At 38.2% G+C, this 25,039-nt stretch overlaps 1 protein-coding gene across 1 annotated transcript; it reads right to left on the reverse strand.

Annotated features, from left to right (window-relative positions):
- C25H11orf54 (chromosome 25 C11orf54 homolog) lies at window positions 1-25,011 on the reverse strand. Its single transcript, XM_052662158.1, has 9 exons — window positions 24,882-25,011; window positions 17,037-17,122; window positions 15,424-15,522; window positions 10,386-10,459; window positions 10,105-10,206; window positions 8,938-9,114; window positions 7,642-7,791; window positions 1,957-2,073; window positions 1-1,084 (listed from the first exon to the last, which is right to left on the reverse strand). The coding sequence occupies exons 2-9, from the start codon at window positions 17,089-17,091 to the stop codon at window positions 911-913; spliced, it is 948 nt and encodes a 315-aa protein (XP_052518118.1). The 5' UTR covers window positions 17,092-17,122; window positions 24,882-25,011; the 3' UTR covers window positions 1-910.
- Window positions 25,012-25,039: the final 28 nt, after the last annotated feature.

Raw genomic sequence — 25,039 nt, forward strand, 5'->3', positions numbered from 1 at the left:
ATACTCATAGGACACATTATAGTTAACATCGAAAGACAATCAAAACATATTTCCTGATGATTTATTATATGCTTAGTACCAAAAAAGCTCCTAAATCTGTAGTGTTGGTATTATAAGATTAGAGAGTTGTTTTTGGCAAATGATTATTATAGAAAAACACTGAGGAAAATCTCCACCATTATAACTGGTAAAGTATAATTTTGTATCTCACAAAGGACAGTAGTCATATTTAGCAACAGCTTCACTTATAAATTATACACACTTCAAAGTTATATTCTGATGCTTTTTTCCCCCTTCTCTTCTTGCAAATAACCAACAAGATACAAACTGCTTACAACTGACATTTGTGAAAGGCAAACTGCAAACTTCTAATTATGGTTCACTTCACCAGAAGAAGAAAAAGGTGCTCCCTCTGACCACCTTATTCCATGAAAAAAAAAGTGTACTGACTTCTAAAATGGATTTTTAAAATTCAGTAGAAAGATTTAACAATAATCAATATTCCAACACTGATTTTTCTAATACCCAGAAACATCCACTTAGCAGTTGTGAGACTAATTTGAAAAACTGAATAATGTTATACAAATGTAAATTACTATTAGCTAGTAGAAATAATCACTTGATTCTTAATCATGTTTATACTTAATTATAAACATAAGAATGATTTTTAGAATAAAAATAATGAAGAACATCTCCATTATGTGTATTGTGTTCCCAATAGTCCCTCTCAGATAAATCTGTGAAATAACACAGAACCAATGTGAACATAACTTTCATTTCAAAGGCCCCCAAAATAGGGCTTAAGTAGTGAGATCATTTCTATTAGACTTTATATTAGTATCAATTAATGAGTTAATCAATCAATTAACCTTAGTTAATTATTACTTTTTCTAAACAAGTACCAGATGATTTAATCTCGCCCAAATGAATGGGTCTCTTCTGGCTGGTCAATGCGATAGAGAAAGTCGGCAGGTAAGAAGTATCCGAGGTACTGCACTGTATCTGGGGTGGTGTCATAATGGTAGTGTCCACCTTCTCCATGATGACTGAAACAATGAGTGTGCTCCAGCCGCAAATCAAACCCCTAGAACGGCAGAGAAGCCATCTGTTAGTCTTCCAATTATTCTGCACAGAACTTAGGCAATAGGAGATCTTTTTAATTTAGGCTACAGTAGTTTTTTGGGGTAGGTAATACAGTCACATGAATCAAAACTCAGAGGGTGCAAAAGTTTATATTCAGTAAAATGTATCTTTCCAACTCCTGCCATTACCACTCCTTTCCTTAAAGGCAACCACAGTAAGCAGTATCTTCTATATCCTCCCAGAAAGATCTATGTTTTTATTACTCATAGGTAGTATTCTGCATCTACTATGCTGTATGTTGTTTTTCTTAAATTAACAATATAGCTTTCAGATCATGAGAGCTTCCTAATTCTTTCCAAATGAGATTTAGATTATTTCCAGCTCTTCTGCTATTACAACAATGATGTCATGAATAACCCTTTTCACTAATCATTTTATCATGTAAGCATATATTTAGTGATTAATTCCTAGACATGTAATCACTAGTTCAAAAGATATAGCTAGTCAGTACAGTGGTAGATATTTGGGAATTAGTCTATATTATTATTTTCCAAGGGTAGAAAACTAGAATATAATGAATAGTATGAAGAACAGCAAATAGATCTGAATCCTGTCCTGATTCTACTATTTAATAACATAACTTTGGATGCTATTTAAAATGTTTGCGGCTTCAATTCTCCAAAGGTAAAATCTACTTTGCCTAGATCTTAAGTAGTCAGCTACTTGCTTCCATACCTTTCAAGGTAATTCTAGAAACTATCCTAGTTCTTAATTAAGAACACAAAAAGAGCTTAATTATTCTAAACAAATATTCTAAAAATCAAGCATTACCACTGTAGTATCTTGCAATGTAAAAGACAGACATAGACTTACGGGGTCTCTGGAGACAAAAACTGGCAGACAAACCAAAGGAGCCTTCATCTCATAAAAATGCAACCATTTATTCACGTCTTCATCAGAGTTCAATGGACAGGAAGAAAATTCTGCAGGCTACAATAAAAGGACATTAAACATGTAAACATACTGAATATTACTGAGCTAAAAATTTACATATAATTTCATTGTTAAAAGCTTTAAGCTTTCTTATACATTCTACTGCTATTTTTGGCACCAGGAGATTCATATACCCTAGTTTTCAAAAGGACTGCCAACCAGCGTGTACACACTGAAAGATATGAGTGAATAAATAAAGGAGTCTATTGCTGTATTTTTATTTTTCATAGCTTCTCAGCTTTTCTATGAGCATATCCTCATCCCAGTCTTAAATGTTTTTATTGCTATTGCTAGATGGAAAAAAAAAAAAAGCATGGCATTGAAAGTGGAGTATAAGCATCAAAAAGAATAAAATATTGAGGAATACACTTAAGGAGGCTAAAGACTTGTTCACTGAAAAGTGCAAAGCATTGCTGAAATGAATTTTAAAAGACTCCAATAAATGGAAAGGCATCTTGTGCTCATGGATTGGACAATTTAATAATGTTGACAGGTCAATACTATCAAATATGATCTACAGATTCACTGCAATTCCTATCAAAATCCCAATGGTGTTTTTGCAGAAACAGAAAAAACCACCGAAAACTTCATATGGAATCTCAAGGGGCCCCAAATTGTCAAAACAGTCTTGAAAAAGAAGAAGAAAGTTAGAAGTCTCACACTTCCTGATATCAAGCTTACTACAAAGCTGTAGTAATCAAAACAGTGTGATACTAGCATAAAGACAGGCATACAGATCAATGGAACAGAAGAGATCCCAGAAGTAAATCCTTGCATATATGGTCAAATTGTTTCTGACAAGGCTGCCATGACCATTCAGTGGGAAAGGACTATCATTTTAACAAACAATGCTTGGAAAACTGATGTCCATATGCAAAAAAGTGAAGTTAGACCCTTTACTTCATACCAGATACAAAAACTAAAAATGGATAAAACACCTAAATATAAGAGCTAAAGCTATAAAGACTTTTAGAAGAAAACATCGGGAGAAAGTTTTAAGACATTGGATTTGACTTTTTAGACTTGGCATCAAAAGTACAGGTAACAAAAGGAAAACAAGTGGGATTACATTAAGCTAAAAAGCTTTTCTACAGCAAAGAAAACAGTCAACAAAATGAAAAGGCAACCTATGGAATGGGAGAAAATATCTGCAAACCATATACCTGATAAGGGGTTAATATCTAAAATATATAAGTAATTCACGAGCAAAAAAAATATTTTTTAATGATCAAAGAACCGAATTAGACATTTTTTCCAAAGAAGACATACAAATGGGCAACAGGTATATGAAGAAGCACTCAATATCACTATTCATTTGGTAAATGCAAATCAAAACCATGAGACAGCAGCTCATTTTAGTGAACATAGCTGTTACCAAAAAGACAAGAGATAAAGTGTTGGTGAGGATGCAGAGAAAAGACAACCCTTGTACACTGCTAGTCGGAATGTATACTGGTATAACCATTATGGAAGTTCCTCAAAAAATTAAAAATAAAACTACCATGTGATCAAGCAATTCTACTTCCAGGTATATATCCAAAGTAAATGAAATCACCATCTTGAAGACATATCTGGACTCCTATGTTCACTGCAGCATTATTCGTGATAGCCAAGACTGGGAAACACAACCTAAGTGTCTGTCAATGTATGAATGCAGCCAGGAAATTAAAAGATGCTTGCTCCTTGAAAGAAAAGCTATGACCAACCTAGACAGAGCATTAAAAAGCAGTGATACAACTTTGCCGACAAAAATCCATATAGCCAAAGCTATAGTTTTTCCAGTAGTCATGTATGGATGTGAGAATTGGACCATAAAGAAGGCTGAGCACCGAAGAATTGATGCTTTCAAACGTGGTGTTGGGGAAGACTCTTGAGAGTCCCTTGGACTGCAAGGAGATCAAATCAGTCCATCCTAAAGGAAATCAACCCTGAATATTCATTGGAAGGACTGATGTTGAAGCTGAAGCTCCAATACTTTGGCCACCTCATACGAAGAGACAACTCACTGGAAAAGACCCTAATGCTGGGAAAGACCAAGGGAAGGAGAAGGGGGCGACAGACACTGAGATGGTTGGATGGCATCACCAACTCAATGGACATGAATTGGAGTAAATTCTCGGAGACAGTGGAGGACAGAGGAGCCTGGTATGCTACAGTCCATGGGGTGCCAAAGAGTTAGACACAACTTACCAACTAAACAATAACAACAATAATGGATGAATGGACAAAAAAATTATTACCTATCTTTCTAGTTGTGATATATATGAAATATCATTCAGGCTTTAAAAAGCAAGAAATCCCACCATTTGTAACAATGTAGATGAACTTTCACCTTTCACTTTCATACACTGGAGAAGGAAATGGCAACCCATTCCACTGTTCTTGCCTGGAGAATCCCAGGGACGGGGGAGCCTGGTGGGCTGCCGTCTATGGGATCACACAGAGTTGGGCACGAATGAAGTGATTTAGCAGCAGCAGCAGATGAACTTGGAGGATACTATACTGAGTGAAATAAGCCAGTTGCAGACAAATACTGGGTGATATCACTTGTATGTGGAATCTAAAAAAGTCCAGTTTAGAGAAACAGTAGAGTGGTGGTTGTCAGAGGCTGAGGTAGGATGGGAGTGAAATGAGGAGATGCTGATCAAAGGGTACAGACTTTCAGTTGTAAGATGAGTAAGTTTAAAGATCTAATGTATATCATGTTAACTACAGTTTGTAATGAAGTATTGTTTACTTAATTTTTTAAGAATCCTATAATCATTTGGTATTTACAAATGGATTGACCTATAATTTTGTTGTAAATAATTTGGAAAAGTAATTAAGTAGTTTCACAATATGTTTTTATATGGGAGATCAGCTGGTTTGCCATTTAAATTTATCAGACTAAAAACTTTAAAACAATATATTTTGTGACAGCTTCATTGTTAAAACAAAACAACATTAAAGTGTAACACTTTTACATTTTGTTCATCATTGACTCAATGGACATGAATTTGAGCAAACTCTGGGAAATAGAGGACAGAGGAGCCTAACGTCCTGCAGTCCATGGGATCACAAAGAGTCTGAAATGACTTGGGAATGAACAACAATGACACTTCATTCACTCACCTACCAAAAAGTATTATTTTTAAATAACTTTTTTGTGTATTTTTGGCTGTGTTGGGTCTTTGTTGCTACATGAGGGCTTTCTCTAGTTGCTGAAAGAAAGGGCCACTCTCCAGCTGTGGTGTGTGGGCCTCCCATTTGCAATGGCTTCCCTTGTAGCAGAGCATGGGCTCTAGAGTGTGTGGGCTCAGTAGTTGTGGCTCGTGGACTTAGCTGCCCTGTGGCATGTGGCATGTGGGATCTTCCAGGACCAGGGATAGAATTTGTGTCCCCTGCAATGGCAAGTGGATACTTCACCACTGGACCATCAGGGAAGTCCTAAAAATTATTTTTGAAAATCCTAGATGACCTGGTTTGTCCTCATATGGTATTTCATCATTAATATCTTACAAATATATTTTTTTTTTTTTTACAGTTAGTCCAGTTCAGTTCAGTTACTCAGTCGTGTCTGACTCTTTGCGACCCCATGGACTATAGCACTCCAGGCCTCTCTGTCCATCACCAACTCCCAGAGTTTACTCAATCTCATGTCCATTGAGTCAGTGATGCCATCCAACCATCTCACCCTCTGTCATCCCCTTCTCCTCCTGCCTTCAATCTTTCCCAGCATCAGGGTCTTTCCTAATGAGTTAGTTCTTCACATCAGGTGGTCAAAGTCCTGGAGCTTCAGCTTCAGCATCAGTCCTTCCAGTGAATATTCAGGACTGCTTTCCTTTAGGATGGACTGGTTGGATCTCCTTATAGTCCAAGGGACTCTCAAGAGTCTTCTCCAACACCACAGTTTAAAAGCATCAATTCTTTGGCGCTCAGCTTTCTTTATAGTCCAACTCTCCTATCCATACATGACTACTCGAAAAACCACAGCTTTGAATAGACGGACCTTTCCTGGAAAAATCATGTCTCTGCTTTTTAATATGCTGTCTAGGTTAGTCATAACTTTTCTTCCAAGGAGTAAGCGTCTTTTAATTTCATGGCTGCAGTCACCATCTGCAGTGATTTTGGAGCCCAAAAAAATAGTCTCTCACTGCTTTCACTGTTTCCCCATCTACTTGCCATGAAGTGATGGGACTAGATGCCATGATCTTAGTTTTCTGAATGTTGAACTTCAAGCCAACTTTTTCACTCTCCTCTTTCACTTTCATCAAGAGGCTCTTTAGTTCTTCACTTTCTGCCATAAGGGTGGTGTCATCTGCATATCTGAGGTTATCGATATTTCTCCCAGAAACCTTGATTCCAGCTGGTGCTTCATCCAGCCCAGCATTTGTCATGATGTATTCTGCATATAAATCAAATAAGCAGGGTGACAATATACAGCCTTGACATACTCCTTTCTCAATCTGGAACCAGTCTGTTTTTCTATGTCCAGTTCTAATTGTTGCTTCCTGACCTGCATACAGATTTCTCAAGAGGCAGGTCAAGTGGTCAGGTATTCCCATCTCTTTAAGAATTTTCCATAGTTTGTTGTGGCCCACACAGTCAAAGGCTTTGGCATAGTCAATAAAGCAGAAGTAGATGTTTTTCTGGAACTCTCTTGCTTTATCCATGATCCAACAGGTGTTGGCAATTTGATCTCTGGTTCCTCTGCTTTTTCTAAATCCAGCTTGAATATCTGGAAGCTCACGGTTCATGTACTGTTGAAGCCTGGCTTGGAGAATTTTGAGCATTACTTTGCTAGCATGTGAGATGAGTGCAATTGTGCAGTAGTTTGAGCATTCTTTGGGACTGGAATGAAACATGACCTTTTCCAGCGCTGTGGCCACTGCTTAGTTTTCCAAATTTGCTGACATATTGAGTGTAGCACTTTTACAGCATCATATAAGATTATAATTTTCATAATGAATTTTTCCCCTAAAACCACGACCATCTTTTTTTTGACAACCATCTTAACAGTTAACTCAATTTACTGAGGTTGGGATTCTAGCAACGGAAATGATCAGTTTCTAAGGCTGGGGTGGCGTCAGGGCAGGAGAGCCTGACGCCAAATTAACTTTGGGCTTCCCTGATAACTCAGTTGGTAAAGAATCCGCCTGCAATGCAGGAGACCCCAGTCCGATCCCTGGGTTGGGAAGATCCCCTGGGGAAGGGAAAGGCTACCCTCTCCAGTATTCTGGCCTGGAGAATTCCATGGACTGTATATTCCAAGGGGTCACAAAGAGTCAGACACAACTGATCAACTTTCACTTGCACTTTCAAGGCTTATACTCACACCTATCTTGATCTGTGAAACTAAGAAGAAAGTTCTAATATTATTAACATGAAGAAAGGACTCTAGCAGGACCTTATCATATAACATGCTTTACAGTATTGTCATTTAAATTTTAAGGTAAAATGATCATAGTAAAAGGATCTGTTCAGAAAGTCTTTAAAGGTTAAATTCTCAATGTATATTAAAATCTCCTACAATCTTAAGCACATGCACACACACACGCACGCACACACACGTGCAGAGGCCTTTACCATAATGTGAGTCTTCACTTTTCCCTTCTGAATTATGAAAGCACCTCCCATTCCTACAGGCTTATCTCCATAATGTTTTTCAAGAGTCTGCCTCATACATGTCACAAAGTTAAGTTTTCCAGTTCTTCTTTTGACTTTCACCTCAATGACCTAGAGAGAATATAAATATACATACCATTGTTCTAAGCTGTAAAATATTATGCAAATAACTACCAAAGTGAAACATTATATAATTCAGTGCCATCAAGCAAATATTCAATTGTTTGTTTTGAGTACCCAGATATTAGCAGAAGTGTCTCAGTCCTCTAAGTCTTAATTATATATATATATGTGTGTGATATATATCATTTACTCTAATAATGTCTTATTCATGCTTTCTTAGACTGAGAAAGAGAGTTATAGCTTAATTTTATAAATTTATAGCTATATTCAACACTGAACTCTTGAGACTCTTATTATATGTCAATATGGTATAAGACTGAGAATTATTTGATTTAAGAGATTAATTTCTGATAACTAGAGAGGAGAAATGACTATATTTTCTTATTTCCTTTAAAATTCTGGACTTCTGTTACCCCCACTTTAGTAGGTATTTTTGCTTCACCACCTCATTTCTCAAAGTGGCTGAAGTAGTTATCTCTTTACAAAATCTGAGAGTTCTCACAACTGCTAAAAGTGAAATCATCTTAAAAAAAAAAAACAGCTTTATTGGGGATACAATTCACATACCATACAATCCACCTATTTAAAGTAAACAATTCAATGGCTTTCAGTATATTTACAGAGCTGTGTGACCATCATTACAATTTTGGAATATGAAATCTTTTTTTTTTTTTGGTACTAACAGGAAATAAATATGAAGTGGGGCATTAATTTTCCTTATCTCTTCTTTCTATAATTTCTATAATCTATAATTCTATCATTTCTAGCTATCTCAATTAATGTCTGATCAGTCAGGAATGAGCAAGTTACATATGTACTAACTGTAGGCAGACATTATCTACTTCAGCTGCATGGTTCATCTATTTGACTAACTCACTCCCCACAAGAATATCCCATTACCTTTTAGTTCCTTGGAAAAAAGCTACTGTTTATTGTATTATTCTTAACCTTAGTTTTAAATGAGACTTTCACTCTGCCTGCAGTACTTTCTGAATCTTTCATAACTGGATTATTTAAAGAGCTTTGACTTGGGTAGCTTTGGATTTTCTTAAGAAAATTACAGTAGCAATAAGCATTCAGATTTTTAGCTCTCTGAGAAATTTTGGAGAATATTGCATTTATCAACAAAATCACCTTCCCAGGTTGGCCTTCACTGGCAAAAAGATTAGCCAGTAACGCACACCCAAAATCATGATATTTCTCACTGTATTTCTCTAGTAGACACCCTCCATCTGCAGGGTTAACCCGAGCAAAGTAACTTCCATTCACAGGAGGTTTGTGTTCATTTTCTGCCTGAACAAGTAGCATAAACTGAAAAGAAAAGTAAATAAGGTATTTAGTCAGTCCTAGAATCTCTATGCAAAACAGAATATCTTGAAAATGTGACAAAATATTTTGCCCTAGACTTTAAGACATTTTATTTTAAGATCTAATAATAAAACATGAAAAATAGAATATTTAATGTTAGATTAAAATGTTAAAGATTTACAAATATCAAAAAACTGGAAAAAACATTTTATAAAATGTTTACAGTATTATGGTGTTTCTATGAGATTGTGACATTTGCTTTGAAATTTCTCATTTAAAATTTTTAACTTTTTCTATCTTGAACACTAGGAAATTTATATTAATGTTTCTGTAAAAGGACTTGTATGATTATTGACTAACAGTCACATCTGTAAGAGGCAGTGAGAGAGAATATGCAAACTGAGGAGGTTATTCACTCTCTGTTCATGAGATGTGAAGAAGCACTGATATTTTTATGCTGGAAATGTGTTGACATACACAGTGATGGAAATTACCTTTTATAAATAATAATCATACAACTGGGCTAGATCCCTACTATTGGTCTGAAGGAGGGAGTTGACTAGGTCATTAAACATTTCATGCATCTTCTGATTGAAAGCTGTCTTTGAACTAGCCAAGGTCAGAGAAGCTAGGAATCCTCTGATGTGTATGGACCAAAATCTTTCACAGTCCAGAGTCCTCGGCAAATCACAGCAGGACCTTTGACAGACTCATCTATGACTGAATGTATATCTTAAGAAAATCTAAATTAGAGATTAGTGTTCCATTTCAGTTCAACTAACTGTAGCATGTTCTACACTCTAAATCAGTATCAAACAGTATCAAACCTATAGAGAGGTATGATATCAACCATTTACAATTCATTCAGATGACAAGATTTCTGATAAGGCAGTAAAAGGAAAAAGGCAAAGTCTCAAATCAATAAATAAAAATAATTATATTAATATATAATATATACTACATATTATATATAGCATATGATAATATGCTGACCTCAGAATTGAATCCAAGAGTCTGAAATGGGCCTGCTCCTGCTCCAAGAATAAAAGCTCCAGGAAGCTGGATGTCTTTTGCAATCTTATTTAAATCATAAACCTAAGTAAGAGAAACAGCATATTATTTAAAACTGACTTACGTAAATTCCCAGGTTTACTTTTTGTTACTGAGTCCATTAACATTTGCTTGTCACATTGGTCAGTGGATCTTCTAAGAATAAAAATAGGAATCAGTTTCCATAATCTTCATGTGAATGTGAAAAGTAAAAATACACTTACTTTTTTTTTATTTACAAGAGGCAGTAAGTAAGGCACACCTCCTACTTCTGCAATTCTAGTTTTTCCACAGATGCCTAAAAAGAAAATATACCTTAAAAATAGGTGAACATCTACATCTAAGTATAAAATACCAGAACACACTTATTAAGAGTATGTATCTTTTAGAAGAATTGATGCTTTCAAAGTATAGTGCTAGAGAAGACTCCTGAGAGTCCCCTGGACAGCAAGGAGATCAAACTAGTCTATCCTAAAGGAAATCAACCCTTAATATTCATTGGAAGGACTGATGCTGAAGCTCCAATACTTTGGCCACTTGATGTGAGTACCCAGTTCAATGGAAAAGACCCTGATGCTGGGGAAGATTGAGGGCAAGAGGAGAAGGGGACGACAGAGGGCGAGATGGTTGGATGGCATCACCAACTCAATGGACATGAGTTTGAGTCAACTCCGGGAGACAGTGATGGACAAGGAAGCCTGGCATGCTGTATAAGGTCCATGGGATTGCCAAGAGTTGGATACAACTGAGCGACTGAACAACAATAACTTTTGGGGCTTCCCTGGTGATCCAGTGGCTAAGATTCTGAGCTCCCAATGCAGGGGGCCTGAGTTCAATCCTTGGTCAGGGAACTAGATCCCATATGCTGCAACTAAAGATTCTGCATGCCACAACTAAGACCTAGTGCAGCGAAATAAATGAATGAATAAATAAATATTTTTTAAGAGAGTATACACAATTTACTCTATATCCTGTGATAAACCATAATGGAAAATATAAAAAAAGAAGGTATATATGTGTATAACTGAGTCACTTTGCTGTATAGCAGAGATTGTCACAACATCGTAAATCAATTATATATATATATTTTTTTAAAGAGTATGTAAGTTTTCCATTCTCATCATTTTACAAATAGCAGGGGTCAGAATCTGTATTGGGTTGGCCAAAAATGTCCTTCAGTTTTTCAAGTAAAAATAAAACACACATTTTTCATTTTCACCTAGAATTTTATTGAACAAAGTGTTCACCATTTTGTTCCACTGCCTTCTGCCATTATTCAGGTAACTTCATAATTCCATCTTCCCAACACTTTCTATCTTTTTGAGCAAAGAACTGTTCTCAGTGCCTTTAACAGTCTTTTAGGGAACTGAAATTTTTTCCATGAAGAAAATCTTGTAAAGACTGAAATAAATGGACATCCAAAGGTACAATGTCTGGTGAATATGGCAGGATGAATTAGAATTTCCCAGTCAAGCTAAAACAGATTTTCAGCACTGGATATTTTGAGTGTGTCAGCAATCTCTTGCATGGTATAACTCGATGGAATTCCAGTTGAGCTATTTCAAATCCTGAAAGATGATGCTGTGAAAGTGCTGCACTCAATATGCCAGCACATTTGGAAAACTCAGCAGTGGCCACAGGACTGGAAAAGGTCAGTTTTCATTCCAATCCCAAAGAAAGGCAATGCCAAAGAATGCTCAAACTACTGCACAATCGCACTCATCTCACATGCTAGTAAAGTAATGCTCAAAATTCTCCAAGCCAGGTTTCAGCAATACGTGAACCATGAACTTCCAGATGTTCAAGCTGGTTTTAGAAAAGGCAGAGGAACCAGAGATCAAATTGCCAACATCTGCTGGATCATGGAAAAAGCAAGAGAGTTCCAGAAAAACATCTATTTCTGCTTTATTGACTATGCCAAAGCCTTTGACTGTGTGGATCACAATAAACTGTGGAAAATTCTGAAAGAGATGGGAATACCAGACCACCTAACCTGCCTCTTGAAAACCTATATGTAGGTCAGGAAGCAACAGTTAGAACTGGACATGGAACAACAGGATGGTTCCAAATAGGAAAAGGAGTACGTCAAGGCTGTATATTGTCACCCTGCTTATTTAACTTATATGCAGAGTACATCATGAGAAACACTGGGCTGGTAGAAGCACAAGCTGGAATCAAGATTGCCGGGAGAAATATCAATAACCTCAGATATGCAGATGACACCACCCTTATGGCAGAAAGTGAAGAGGAGCTAAAAAGCCTTTTGATGAAAGTGAAGGAGGAGAGTGAAAAAGTTGGCTTAAAGCTCAACATTCAGAAAGCGAAGATCATGGCATCTGGTTCCATCACTTCATGGGAAATAGATGGGGAAACAGTGGAAACAGTGTCAGACTTTATTTTTTTGGGCTCCAAAATCATTGCAGATGGTGACTGCAGCCATGAAATTAAAAGACGCTTACTCCTTGGAAGAAAAGTTATGACCAACCTAGATAGTATATTCAAAAGCAGAGACATTACTTTGCCGACTAAGGTCTGTCTAGCCAAGGCTATGGTTTTTCCAGTAGTCATGTATGGATGTGAGAGTTGGACTGTGAAGAAAGCTGAGTGCCGAAGAATTGGTGCTTTTGAACTGTGGTATTAGAGAAGACTCTTGAGAGTCCCTTGGTCTGCAAGGAGATCCAACCAGTCCATTCTGAAGGAGGTCAACCCTGGGATTTCTTTGGAAGGAATGATGCAAAAGCTGAAATTCCAGTACTTTGGCCACCTTATGAGAAGAGTTGACTCACTGGAAAAGACTCTGATGCTGGGGGGATTGGGGGCAGGAGGAGAAGGCGACGACCGAGGATGAGATGGCTGAATGGCATCACGGTCTCGATGGACCTGAGTCTGAGTGAACTCAGGGAGATGGTGATAAACAGGGAGGCCTGGTGTGCTGCGATTCATGGGGTCGCAAAGAGTTGGACACGACTGAGCAACTGAACTGAAACTGAAACTGTGTTTTTACCTTTCCTCAAGTAATAAAAGCATAATATGCTGAAAATGTTGCTTTTTTTCTTCTAGCTTCAATATTAAAATGGTTTTTAAGATGGTAACAATAACCCTGTATGCAAGACAGCAAAAGAGACACAGATGTATAGAACAGTCTTTTGGACTCTGGGGGAGAGAGAGAGGGTGGGATGATTTGGGAGAATGGCATTGAAACATGTATCATAGTATATATGTAATGAATCACCAGTCCAGGTTTGATGCATGATACTGGGTGCTTGGGGCTGGTGCACTGGGAGGACCCAGAGGGATGGCACGGGGAGGGAGGAGGGAGGGGGTTCAGGATGGGGAACACATGTATACCTGTGGCGGATTCATGTTGACGTATGGCAAAACCGATACAATATTGTAAAGTAATTAACCTCCAATTAAAATAAATGAATTTATATTTAAAAAAATAAAATGGTTACACAAAACTTATCCATTTAGTAAGTTTTTAAAAAACGTATGCTGATATGACAGCTGTCACAATATAATCTAACAAAACTGTATGAATGAAGCTAAAGGCAACTAAGTGCTATTAGAGCCATCTTAAGGAAAAAACCAAATGAATCTTTTGGCCAACCTAAAAGTAGCTAGGACTCCTGTCCTATTCTAACTACCTGTGTTTTTTTCCTTTTTTGTTGTTTTTCTGGCTGTGCCACTTGGCTTATGGTATCTGAGTTCCCTGACTAGGAGTCCTAACCACTGGATTGCTGAGGAGTTCCCTACTTGTGTTTCTAATACTGTCATAACCAAGTATGACTTGATATAGTTAGTAACATAAAGGCAATGGAATTAATGGTAAGGCAAGGGCTAGAACTGGGGCCAATGTCTGGATTGGATGAAGTTTCTATATTAGTCTGTAATGACTTAGCCCTTTAAAAGTCGTTTTTTTTTGTTTTTTTTTTTTGTGGGGGTGGATGGCTTTAGCTAAAATTATATTTTAAGGGGACTTCCCTCATGGTCCAGTGGTGAAGACTCCACATTACCAATGCAGGGGACCCAGGTTTAATCCATGGTCGGGGAACTATACGTATTCCACAACCAAGAGTCCACATGCCACGGTGATGATTTCACGAGCCGCAACGTGAAAGGCCCAGAGCAGCCAAAATAAACAGTGTAGCCTTGGGGCAGGTTATTCCTTAAGTGATACCAGTTCAGTTCAGTTGCTCAGTCGTGTCTGACTCTTTGTGACCCCTTGGATTGCAGCACGCCAGGTCTTCCTGTCCATCAACTCCTGGAATTTGCTCAAACTCATGTCCATCGAGTCGGTGATGCCATCCAACCATCTCATCCTGTCATCCCCTTCTCCTCCCGCCTTCAATCTTTCCCAGCATCAGGGTCTTTTTGAATGGGTCCTTCCAGTAAGGGACATACAGAACAGTATTCTTGAGCTCTTCTGCAGAACTAAAACCCCCACCAAATGGGAGATGTTAACTACTTGATCAAACATTCTTCACTCCAAAGAGAAAGTTACAGTTCAATAACCTTGAGAACCACAGATCATGGGACTGCCCGAGACGATCTCTATACTGAACAAATGCAAGCCTTGTGAGTACCCTGATCCTTATGAGAAACCCCTCCCCATGACTAACTCCTCCCTAAGACTCCCCAAACCCCCACTTCAGTTTGGGACCCACAGTTTTGAGAGCATTAGTCTGCTATGTCCCTCTTTGCCTGGCAAAGTAATAAAGCTATTCTTTTCTACTTCATGGAAAACTCTTTGTCTCTGAGAGTCAATTTGATGCTGCTATACAGAGGCTGTTTCAGCATCAATATTAATGTCCCTCCTCACTTTGAACATTGGTAATCAGTTGATAAATTTGTTGAAGGGATGTAAATATTTAATAGATGATTCAAATAAATACAAGGCTTTTTCTTAAAAGCCTTCAGATATTGAATAAATGAAACATAAAAATTATAATAAGTTTCCATAACAGTCACTTGAACAATTAAAAATAAAATTTTTATGTGATATTCAGATGCTAGCCTACTGAATAGCTATTATATAACCTATGAAAGTTACAGAAGTACATAAAACACCATATTTTCCTACAAAGGTATAAAATGAAATTTGACCAATATTAGAAAACACAGAAATGACGCACAATTTAATCTAAAAGTTGGGGCAATATCCTTTATCTAGAGATAATTTAAGATAATCCTTAAAAATAATTTTGGTTTCAGGAAAAGATTTGGTCTGAAAAGGAAAAGCTAATTGCAAAGATTGCTTACCTTTTACAGGAAAGGTAAATGGCTCCTTAGTTAAATCAGGGCAATCAACTACAGAGACGTGGACTTCAGCAAAGTTATCCATTAGCCCCTTCTGCAGAACTAAAGAAGACAAGAGAAAGGGTTAACATTAGGTAGAAATTTGCCATCACAGATCAAGTCTTCCCCCGATTTTTTTGTGTGTCCTATTTCCAACCTAAACTTGTGTAAAATTTTTTTTTTAATTTCTGGCTGCACCGCCCAGCATGTGGGATCTTAGTTCCAGAACAGGGATGGAATTTTTACCACCTGCAGTGGAAGCAAGGAGTCTTACCCTCTGGAGTGCCAGGAAGTCCCTAAACTTGAGTAATTTAAAAGGAGCCTTGGGGGCCAGCAGTTAAGACCCCATGCTTCTACTGAAGGGGGTGCTCCTGCATGCTGTGCTGCTAAAAAAATCATATAAAACAAAAAGGGGGGGAACAATCTTGCTAATGAACTTATTTAGACACATAATTAGACACATAATTAATCATAAGATATGAATACTACTGTGCATAAATACTTTCATAAGTACCACTGTAAGATGTAGTGATTATAAACCACTGAAGATAAACACTGCACTCATTTTCTTTTAGGGAAAGGATTCCAGGAATTGAAATGTAAATATTTAAACTGCTAGAAAGTAAGCAATGACATGCAACACCTTCATTAATGTTTACAGGCAAAATGTTTAGCAAAAGAGGACATGAAAGTATGTGCTATATGACTTTACTTATCTGCATGTCAAACAAAGAAAACTAATCTAAAGTCACACAAGTCAGAACAATGGTCAGTTCCTGGGAAAGTGATATTGACTAAGAAAGTGTGAAGAGTCTTCTGGGATACTGGAAACAGTTTATACCTTTTTTTAAAAAGTTTATTATTTGGCCGTGCTGGGTGGTATGTGCGATCTTAGTTCCCCAATCAAGGATCTGTGCACCCCTCCAGAGTCTTTTTTTAAAAAAAATATTTATTTATTTGACTGCAACAGGTCTTAGTTGAGGCATGTTGGATCTATTTATTTTTTAATTGGAAGAAAATTGCTTTACAATGTTGTGTTGGTTTCTGCCGAACATCAACTTGAATCTGTCATGATTTTATACAAATATATATATATATATATATTTATATATATTCCTTCTCTCTCCTGGCTTCACTTTCTTTTTCTTATTAGTAGATCCCTTCCCTTGAATTAATCCTCTGACACTCCTTAAATTCTTGTTCAAATAAGGTGAGATACCTAAAAATATACACAGACAGAAAAAACTAAGCAAGGTTCACTGGCAGTCTGTCATATCAGGAGAGGGGGGAAAAAGTAGTAGATTGGGAACATGATTAATGTATCACCGTAGATTATTTCAAGAGTACTGCAACTGGTAAAAAGTTAATAAAGCAAAACTGTGTACTCTTTGGGCACCACATACATTTAAATCTTGGATTATCATATTCATTTTCATTCTGTAAAGTTAATATCTCATCAAGACTATTTGAATGGTGAATTTAGGTTTTTTTGAGAGGCAGAGATTTGGACTCTCATATCTCAGAATGTTTTATTTTTTTCCCTTAGGATAATAAAAAAGACTCAGTATAGTATTTACCTCCAACAAGCTCCTCTAGACTTGGCACATGAAAAGAATATTCAGCACAAGCCATCTTCTTTCTTCCTTAGGGGACAAGGCACAACCTTTAAAAGAATAACATAGCTGTTGGGGAAAAACTAGTCTGAACCAACTAAGTCCAAGATGGCAAAAGATTCAACTTCCAGTAGACCTTGAGCCTCGTTGTAAAACATTACCATCTAAATGGCACACCCATAAGCACCATAACCATAGAAGGCCAAAAAGTGGGTGGTGGCCCAATTCCTGAAAATCTCTGCCCCAAATAGTTGGATTAATCCTCCCACTTGTTAGCCTATGAAGTTACCCAGCTCATAAATACTAACCATCCTACATTTTGGGACCTCTAGCTTTCTGAGCTGGCCCACACTGTCCATCTCTTCTCTAAGGCCGTCTTGCTTTTTGAGACAGACGGCATTCTGTTTACGAAATTAGTTCAGTTCAGTTGCTCAGTCGTGTCTGACTCTGCAACCCCAGGGACTGCAGCATGCCGGGCTTCCCTGTGCATCACTGAATGTTGAGTTTTAAGCCAACTTTTTCACTCTCTTCTTTCACTTTTATCAAGAGGCTCTTTAGTTCTTCGCTTTCTGCCATAAGGGTGGTGTCATCTGCATATCTGAGGTTATTGATATTTCTCCCGGCAATCTTGATTCCAGCTTGTGCTTCTACCAGCCCAGCGTTTCTCATGATGTACTCTGCACATAAATTAAATAAGCAAGGTGACAATATACAGCCTTGATTTACTCCTTTCCCGATTTGGAACCATCCTGTTGTTCCATGTCCAGTTCTAACTGTTGCTTCTTGACCTGCCTACAGATTTCTCAAGAGGTAGGTCAGGCGGTCTGGTATGCCCATCTCTTGAAGAATTTTCCACAGTTTGTTGTGATCCACAGTCAAAGGCTTTAGCATAGTCAGTAAAGCAAAATTAGATGTTTTTCTCAAACTCTTGCTTTTTCAATGATCCAACAGATGTTGGCAATTTGATGTCTGGTTCCTCTGCCTTTTCTAAATCCAGCTTGAACATCTGGAAGTTCACGGTTCATGTACTGTTGAAGCCTCACTTGGAGAATTTTGAGCGCTACTTTGCTAGTGTAGAGTGTGAGATGAGTGCAATTGTGCAGTAGTTTGAACATTCTTTGGCATTGCCTTTCTTTGGGACTGGAATGAAAACTGACCTTTTCCAGTCCTGTGGCCACTGCTGAGTCTTCCAAATTTGCTAGCATATTGAGTGTAGCACTTTCACAGCATCACCTTTTAGGATTTGAAATAGCTCAACTGGAATTCCATCATCTCCACTAGCTTTGTTTGCAGTGATGCTTCCTAAGGCCCACTTGACTTCGCATTCCAGGATCACTGGCTGTAGGTGAGTGATCACACCATTGTGGTTATCTGGGTCATGAGGATCTTTTTTGTGCAGTTCTTCTGTGTATTTTTGAAATGTCTCTGTAAATAAATCTACTTCTTATCACTTTGTCTCTCACTGAATACTTTCTTTAGATAAGACCTAAAGACTTGAGCTTCATAAAGTCCTGAGTGTGTGATCTCAAAAGACAGTGGGTTCAAGTCCCAACCTGAGTTGTGAGGTTTCATGAGGATTTACAAGATAAAGCAAGTATAACTTAATGGTTGCAAGAGTTCACAGTGCACCAAGCATGAACATCTAAAGCTCTGGAAATGAAAGAGTTCAGTTATGTAAGGAAGGCAAAAGGGCATTTAGGTGTCTGTCCTCACAGAAAGGTAACCACAGCTTTTAGAATTTAATAATCGGAGTGAGAAATGTCCAAGTAACCTCTTTTAATACTAACACCTTAAATAGCTGACATTTAAATAGACAAAAGGAATACCAAACCGAGAGGGCACATGATTCATTTTTCTCCAGTCATGTACCTCGACTGAACATGCAGCTTTCTAACAGTTGGTTTAAGGAAGATAGATGCTGAAGCCAAGGTAGTTAGTTGCTAAGGTTTATGAGTGTTTAAGTGGTTGTAGAATAACAGTTGGTTGTAGGATGCTCAGGTACTTCTATAATAGATCATTTACTTGTGTTTTCTATTCTGTATTTGACAATTAGGCTAAAAATTACATGAGTTTCTTACACTATCACTTTTACAAGAGAAAATTTAAATTACTAAGAGAAATGGAAATTTCTACAAATGATTAGCTTTTGATATTCAAATCATTTCATTTACAAATAAACTTTTTTGGTAAACAACTTTAATGTTCAATTATGCTCAATTATGCTGATAACTAATGAAGTAGAATTTGATTTTTAAAAAATATATGCTAAGTATTTTACAATAATTAGACATTTATGCAGAGATTAGTACCTTACCTCAAGTGTACAGGTGATGAGGTGCGCAAGCAGACAGAGTTAAATAAAATGTGAGCCAAAAAGCACAAACAAACAAAAGTAATACTAGGTGGGTGGAGAAAGCCCACTTTAGGCCAATCACAGCAAGGAATAAAGACAAAACTCTTAAGGGTGTTTCTAAGAACACTGTTGGATTTCTCATTAAAATTGTTTATGAATACTCATTAATCTGAATAATGTCTGACATATCATTACTTACTAAGTGAAAGGTGGTCCTTTGGAAACATTTGAAATACTCTTCCAGGTTTTTTTTTTAATTTTCCAAAGATTCATAATTTTCTTTTTTTTTAAAATATATATTTGTTTATTTGGCTGCATCAGGTCTTAGTTGCAGCACTCGGAAGCGTCGATCTTCGTTGCAGCATGCTGGATCTTCAGTTGTGGCATGCAAACTCTGAGTTGTTGCATGTGGGATCTAGTTCCCTGACAGGGGATCAAACCCATGTCCCCTGCATTGTGAACATGGAGTCTTAGCCACTGGACCAACAGGGAAGTCCCCATAATTTTCTTAGAAACTGGATTTCTAATTATGACAATAGTTTCAAACACCACATCCTTCACAAACGTATATTTAAGACCCGACACTTCTTTAGTACTTGATCAAATACCAAAATTTATTACCCTGTTCCTCTGTCCATGGGATTCTCCAGGCAAGAATACTGGAGTGGGTTGCCATTCCCTTCTTCAGGGGATCTTGCCTACCCAGGGAAGGAACCTGGTCTCTCGCACTGTAGGCAGATTCTTTACTGAGTTTACCAGGGAAGCCCTTTATTTACTTAATATGCATAATTTGGTCTCCCAAATAAAATGTAAACTGTTGATACTGGGCCCCAAACCCTATACCATCATATTTTAATTACCTCAAATATATTCTTTTTGGCAGCAACATGCCACTTGCAGAATCTTAGTTCCCTGAAAAGGGCTCAGGTTTGATGCCCTTTTCAGCAGTGAAAGTGAAGCTTGGAGTCCTAACCACTGGACCTCCAGGGTGGTGGTTAGGTGCGTGCATGCTCAGTCATGTTTGACTCTTTTGTGACCCTGTGGACTGTAGCCCACTAGGCTCCTCTGTCCATGGAATTTTCCAGGCTAGAATACTGGAGTGGGTTGCCATTTCCTCTTTCAGAGGAATCTTCCTGACCCAGGGATCAAACGTGAATCTCTGACACGTGCTGGTGTCTCCTGCATTGGCAGGTGAATTCTTTACCTTTAGTGCCACCTGGGAAGCCTGTGGACCTCCAGGGAATTCCCTGAAATGTATTTTCAAATTGAAATAAACTATAATTGTTTAGGAATACGCCATTTTAACTTTTGAAATAATTTCAGATGGACAGAAAAACATACAAAGAAAGAAAGTACATACAATCTTGTATACACTTCATGCAAGGGCTTCCCACGTGGTGCTAGGGTAAAGAACCTGCCTGTCAATAAATGCAGGAGACACAAGAGACATGGGTTCGATCCCCAGGTTGGGAAGATCACCTGGAGAAGTGCATGGCAACCCACTCCAGTATTCTTGCCTGGAGAATTCCATGGACGGAGGAGCCAGGCAGGCTATAGTCCATGGGGTCACAAAGAGTCAGACACAACTTAAGTGACTTAGCACACATGAACAAACCACAGAATCTTAGTTCCCTGACCAGGGATAGAACCCAAGCCCCCTACAGTGGAAGCATGGACTCTTAACCACTATACCTCCAGGGAAGTACCATCATCTTATACACATTTACAAATTTTTTTTTTCTTTTTACAAATTATTTTTCTCTGTATAATAGGCTCCAGTTTCATCCACCTAATTAGAATTGATTCAAATGTGTTCTTTTTAATAGCCGAGTAATATTCCATTGTGTATATGTACCACAACTTTCTTATCCATTCATCTGCCAACGGATATCTAGGTTGTTTCTATGTCTTAACTGTTATAAACAGTGCTGCAATGAACATTGGGGTACACGTGAAGTAAGTCAGAAAGAAAAACACCAATACAGTATATTAACACATATATATGGAATTTACAAAGATGGTAACAACAACCTTATATGTGAGACAGCAAAAGGGATATACAGAACAGACTTTTGGACTCTGTGGAGAAGGTGAGGGTGGGATGATTTGAGAGAATGGCATTGAAACATGTATATTATCATGTGTAAACAGATCACCAGTCCAATTTCCAGGCATGAAACAGGGCACTCAAAGCCGGTGCACTAGGACAACCCTGAGGGATGGGATGGGGTGGGGGGAGGGGCGGGGGCGGGGGGGCGGGGTTCTGGAGGAGGGACACATGTACACTCCTGGCTGATTCATGTCACTGTGTGGCAAAAACTACCACAACACTGCAAAGTAATTAGCCTCCAATTAAAATAAACAAACTAAAAAATAAACATAAAATTTTAAAGGTGCAAAACAATTTTTTTTCTTGCCCATCATTTATTTTTTAACAGTTTCCTTTTACAATATAGAATATTTATACATATACATTAACACACTTATAAATACTTGGAAATAAGATATAGTGACATTTAAATATTTTAATTTAAATTTAATTTTATTTAGCTAATATAGCATTATTAAATGATATATATATATATCAGATGATAGCCAAAACTTTAATTCTCTGTATCCAGGAACAGTTTACTTGGTGATAATAATTAAAATAAATGGCTACCATACAGAATTAAAAGATTTATTCTAAAATGGAAAGCAAATGTCATTTTATTTTTATTTTTTTCTAAAATATTTATTTGGATGAGTTGGGTCTCAGTTGCATACACCCTAATCTTGTCAGGAACCCCATCCTTTTTGAAACTCTGCAGAATGCAACACTGCTATTGCCATGATATAACAAGTCACATACTCCTGACTTGACTACACTGTGTGTTAGTCACTCAGTCAGACTCATTGCAACCCCATGACTGTAGCCCACTCGGCTCCTCTGTCCATGGAATTCTCTAGGCAAGAATACTGGAGTGGGTTGCCATTCCCTTCTCCAGGGAGTGGAGCATAACCTCTCCCTAATACCCAGGGAGAGGAGCACAGTTCTTGAGGCACTAGCCTACTGTGTTCCCTCTATGCCTGCCAAAGAAAGCAAGCCTCTATTTCCTTTACCATAACTGTCTCCATGTTTCTGGTTGGCATCAGTGCACAGAGAGTCAATATTTTGGCAACAAATTCTTGCTTCCCATTCATATAAATCATTTAAGTCCTTTGGCATCAGTGCACAGAGAGTCAAGATTTTGGCAACAAATTCTTGCTTCCCATTCACATAAATTATTTAAGTCCTGTGAATGTAAAATGCTGTTGGACCCACAATCCAAGAGCGTTCACTGAGAATCAAATTCCCTGGATTCCATGGAGTCGGTAGAATGAGCACGCATCAAGAAGTAAAATAAATACAGAAGTGTCATCAAGAAGTGAAATAAAAACCAGGGTGTTAGTTTTGTTCAGTGTTAGAATGAGAACAAAATACATAAGCCTGTATGAACTACAAAATACAAACTGAAATTTCAGTGATTCTACGTATAAGCTAAATTTTATGTTTGTATTTAAAACTGGTATTACACAATATAGACTGGTAAATCTCGTGCTAATGAATTAACGTTTTAATTTCTCAACAATAAAGAGTAAATTAATGCTACCACTAATAATATAATTAGTGATTAATAATCAATAAAATAGCATGATTAATAATGCCCTTGATAATAATAGCAAATTAATGCTATTAGTTAAAACATCATGACAAGTTGAAAAAGATACTACAGAAGAAATGAGACAGCTTATATCTTAGTAGCTTTAATGGCACTTTCCCATTGCATTTTGAACAAGGGACACTGCATTTTCATTTGGTACTGAGCCTCACAAGTTAGAGGCAAGTGCACTCTGGAAATATGGCAGGGGATAAGGGGTGCAATCCCTGTGCTGGAACTTACTGTACTTCACAAACCCTACAAGACTTGACTATCTGTGCCTGGAATTGTTCAACATTTAGAGCAAAATTGAGTAAAGAGGCTAGATTATCTTCCAGATCTATTTCATCCCAACATGACACTATCCACAAAATAAGACTAGACTGCTTTCCTGGTTTTATCATATGATACAAGAAGCTGAGGATTTGATTCCTGGGTCAGGAAGATACCCTGGAGGAGGAAATGGCAACGGACTCCAGTTTTCTTGACTGGAAAATCCCATGGACAGAGGAGCCTGCTGCTATACAGTCCGTGGGTTCGCAAAGAGTTGGACTAGAGATCAAGCCAGATCATTCCTTTTTTTTTTAATTTTTAATTAAAAAAAATTTTTTTCAGCTCATTCCTTTTTGTAAGTACTTTGGGAAAAACTAAAAACATCAAAACTAAACTAGTTTAAACTTTTAGCTTTTTACACAGTAACCATTCAGGAAACAGTGGAAACAGTGGCTGACTTTATTTTTCTGGGCTCCAAAATCACTGCAGATGGTGACTGCAGCCATGAAATCCTTGGAAGGAAAGTTATGACCAACTCAGACAGCATATTAAAAAGCAGAAACATTACTTTGCCAACAAAGGTCCGTCTAGTCAAGGCTATGGTTTTTCCAGTGGTTATGTATGGATGTGAGAGTTGGACTATAAAGAAAGCTGAGTGCTGAAGAATTGATGCTTTTGAACTGTGGTGTTGGAGAAGACTCTTGAGAGTCCCTTGGACTGCAAGGAGATCCAACCAGTCCATCTTAAAGGAAATCAGTCCTGGGTGTTCATTGGAAGGACTGATGTAGAAGCTGAAACTCCAATACTTTGGCCACCTGATGCGAAGAGCTGACTCATTTGAAAAGACCCTGATGCTGGGAAAGACTGAAGGCAGGAGGAGAAGGGGACGACAGAGGATGAGATGGTTGGATGGCATCACCGACTGGATGGACATGGGTTTGGGTGAACTCCGGGAGATGGTGATGGACAGGGAGGCCTGCCGTGCTGCGATTCGCAGAGTCAGACACAACTGAACTGAACTGAACTGAACTGAACCATTTAGGGAACTGAGAAAACGAACAACAAAAATCCGCCGCGGGTGTCTCCTGTGATCTGTTAATCAACTCCTGGGAGGCTGACCCTTCGTTCTGAGGGAGGATAGTTCGAAGGTGGAGCGGGAAGCTGGGAGTAGTTGCGTAACAGAGGCTTCCAGTACAAAGGTTACACATTTTGAGTCACGGTCAAGGTACGGTCCTCTCACAAGTTAACGGAGAAGCGATTTCTGAAGGCAAAAGCGGACACAACACAACAAAACACACCTGGCCAGAGACACACACTCGCACATACCCCCATAAGACCCGCGGTGACTCTGGACAGTTATAGGAAACCTCAGCAGAGGTGAGGCCACTGGGAGCAAGTCAGGCGGAGTGCCTGTTTCCTTGCAGTTCACGTGCATTCCACCCGCCTGACCCCACAATTTATTCCCGAAACGTTGGCCTAAACGTCCCAGGCTATTCCACTTACGGAAACGGCAACCCACTCGTGTTCTTGCCTGGAGAATCCCAGCGACGCGGGAGCCTGGTGGGCTGCCGTCTATCGGGGTCACACAGAGTCGGACACGACTGAAGTGACTTAGCAGCAGCAGTCGGTTAGACAAGCCTGCATCAGACGCCTGCTCTGAC

The sequence above is a fragment of the Budorcas taxicolor genome, chromosome 25 (genome assembly GCF_023091745.1).
Source record: "Budorcas taxicolor isolate Tak-1 chromosome 25, Takin1.1, whole genome shotgun sequence".
NCBI classification, from domain to species: Eukaryota; Metazoa; Chordata; class Mammalia; order Artiodactyla; family Bovidae; genus Budorcas; species Budorcas taxicolor.

Coding starts and splice junctions, on each gene's coding strand:
- C25H11orf54 (XM_052662158.1), bottom strand. CDS start 17,091: ATGGCTTGTGCTGAATATTCTTTTCATGTGCCAAGTCTAGAGGAGCTT. Junction 10,207..10,385: donor CTCTTGTAAATAAAAAAAAA/GTAAGTGTATTT, acceptor TCTCTTACTTAG/GTTTATGATTTAAATAAGAT. Junction 9,115..10,104: donor CTCTTGGATTCAATTCTGAG/GTCAGCATATTA, acceptor TTTTCTTTTCAG/TTTATGCTACTTGTTCAGGC.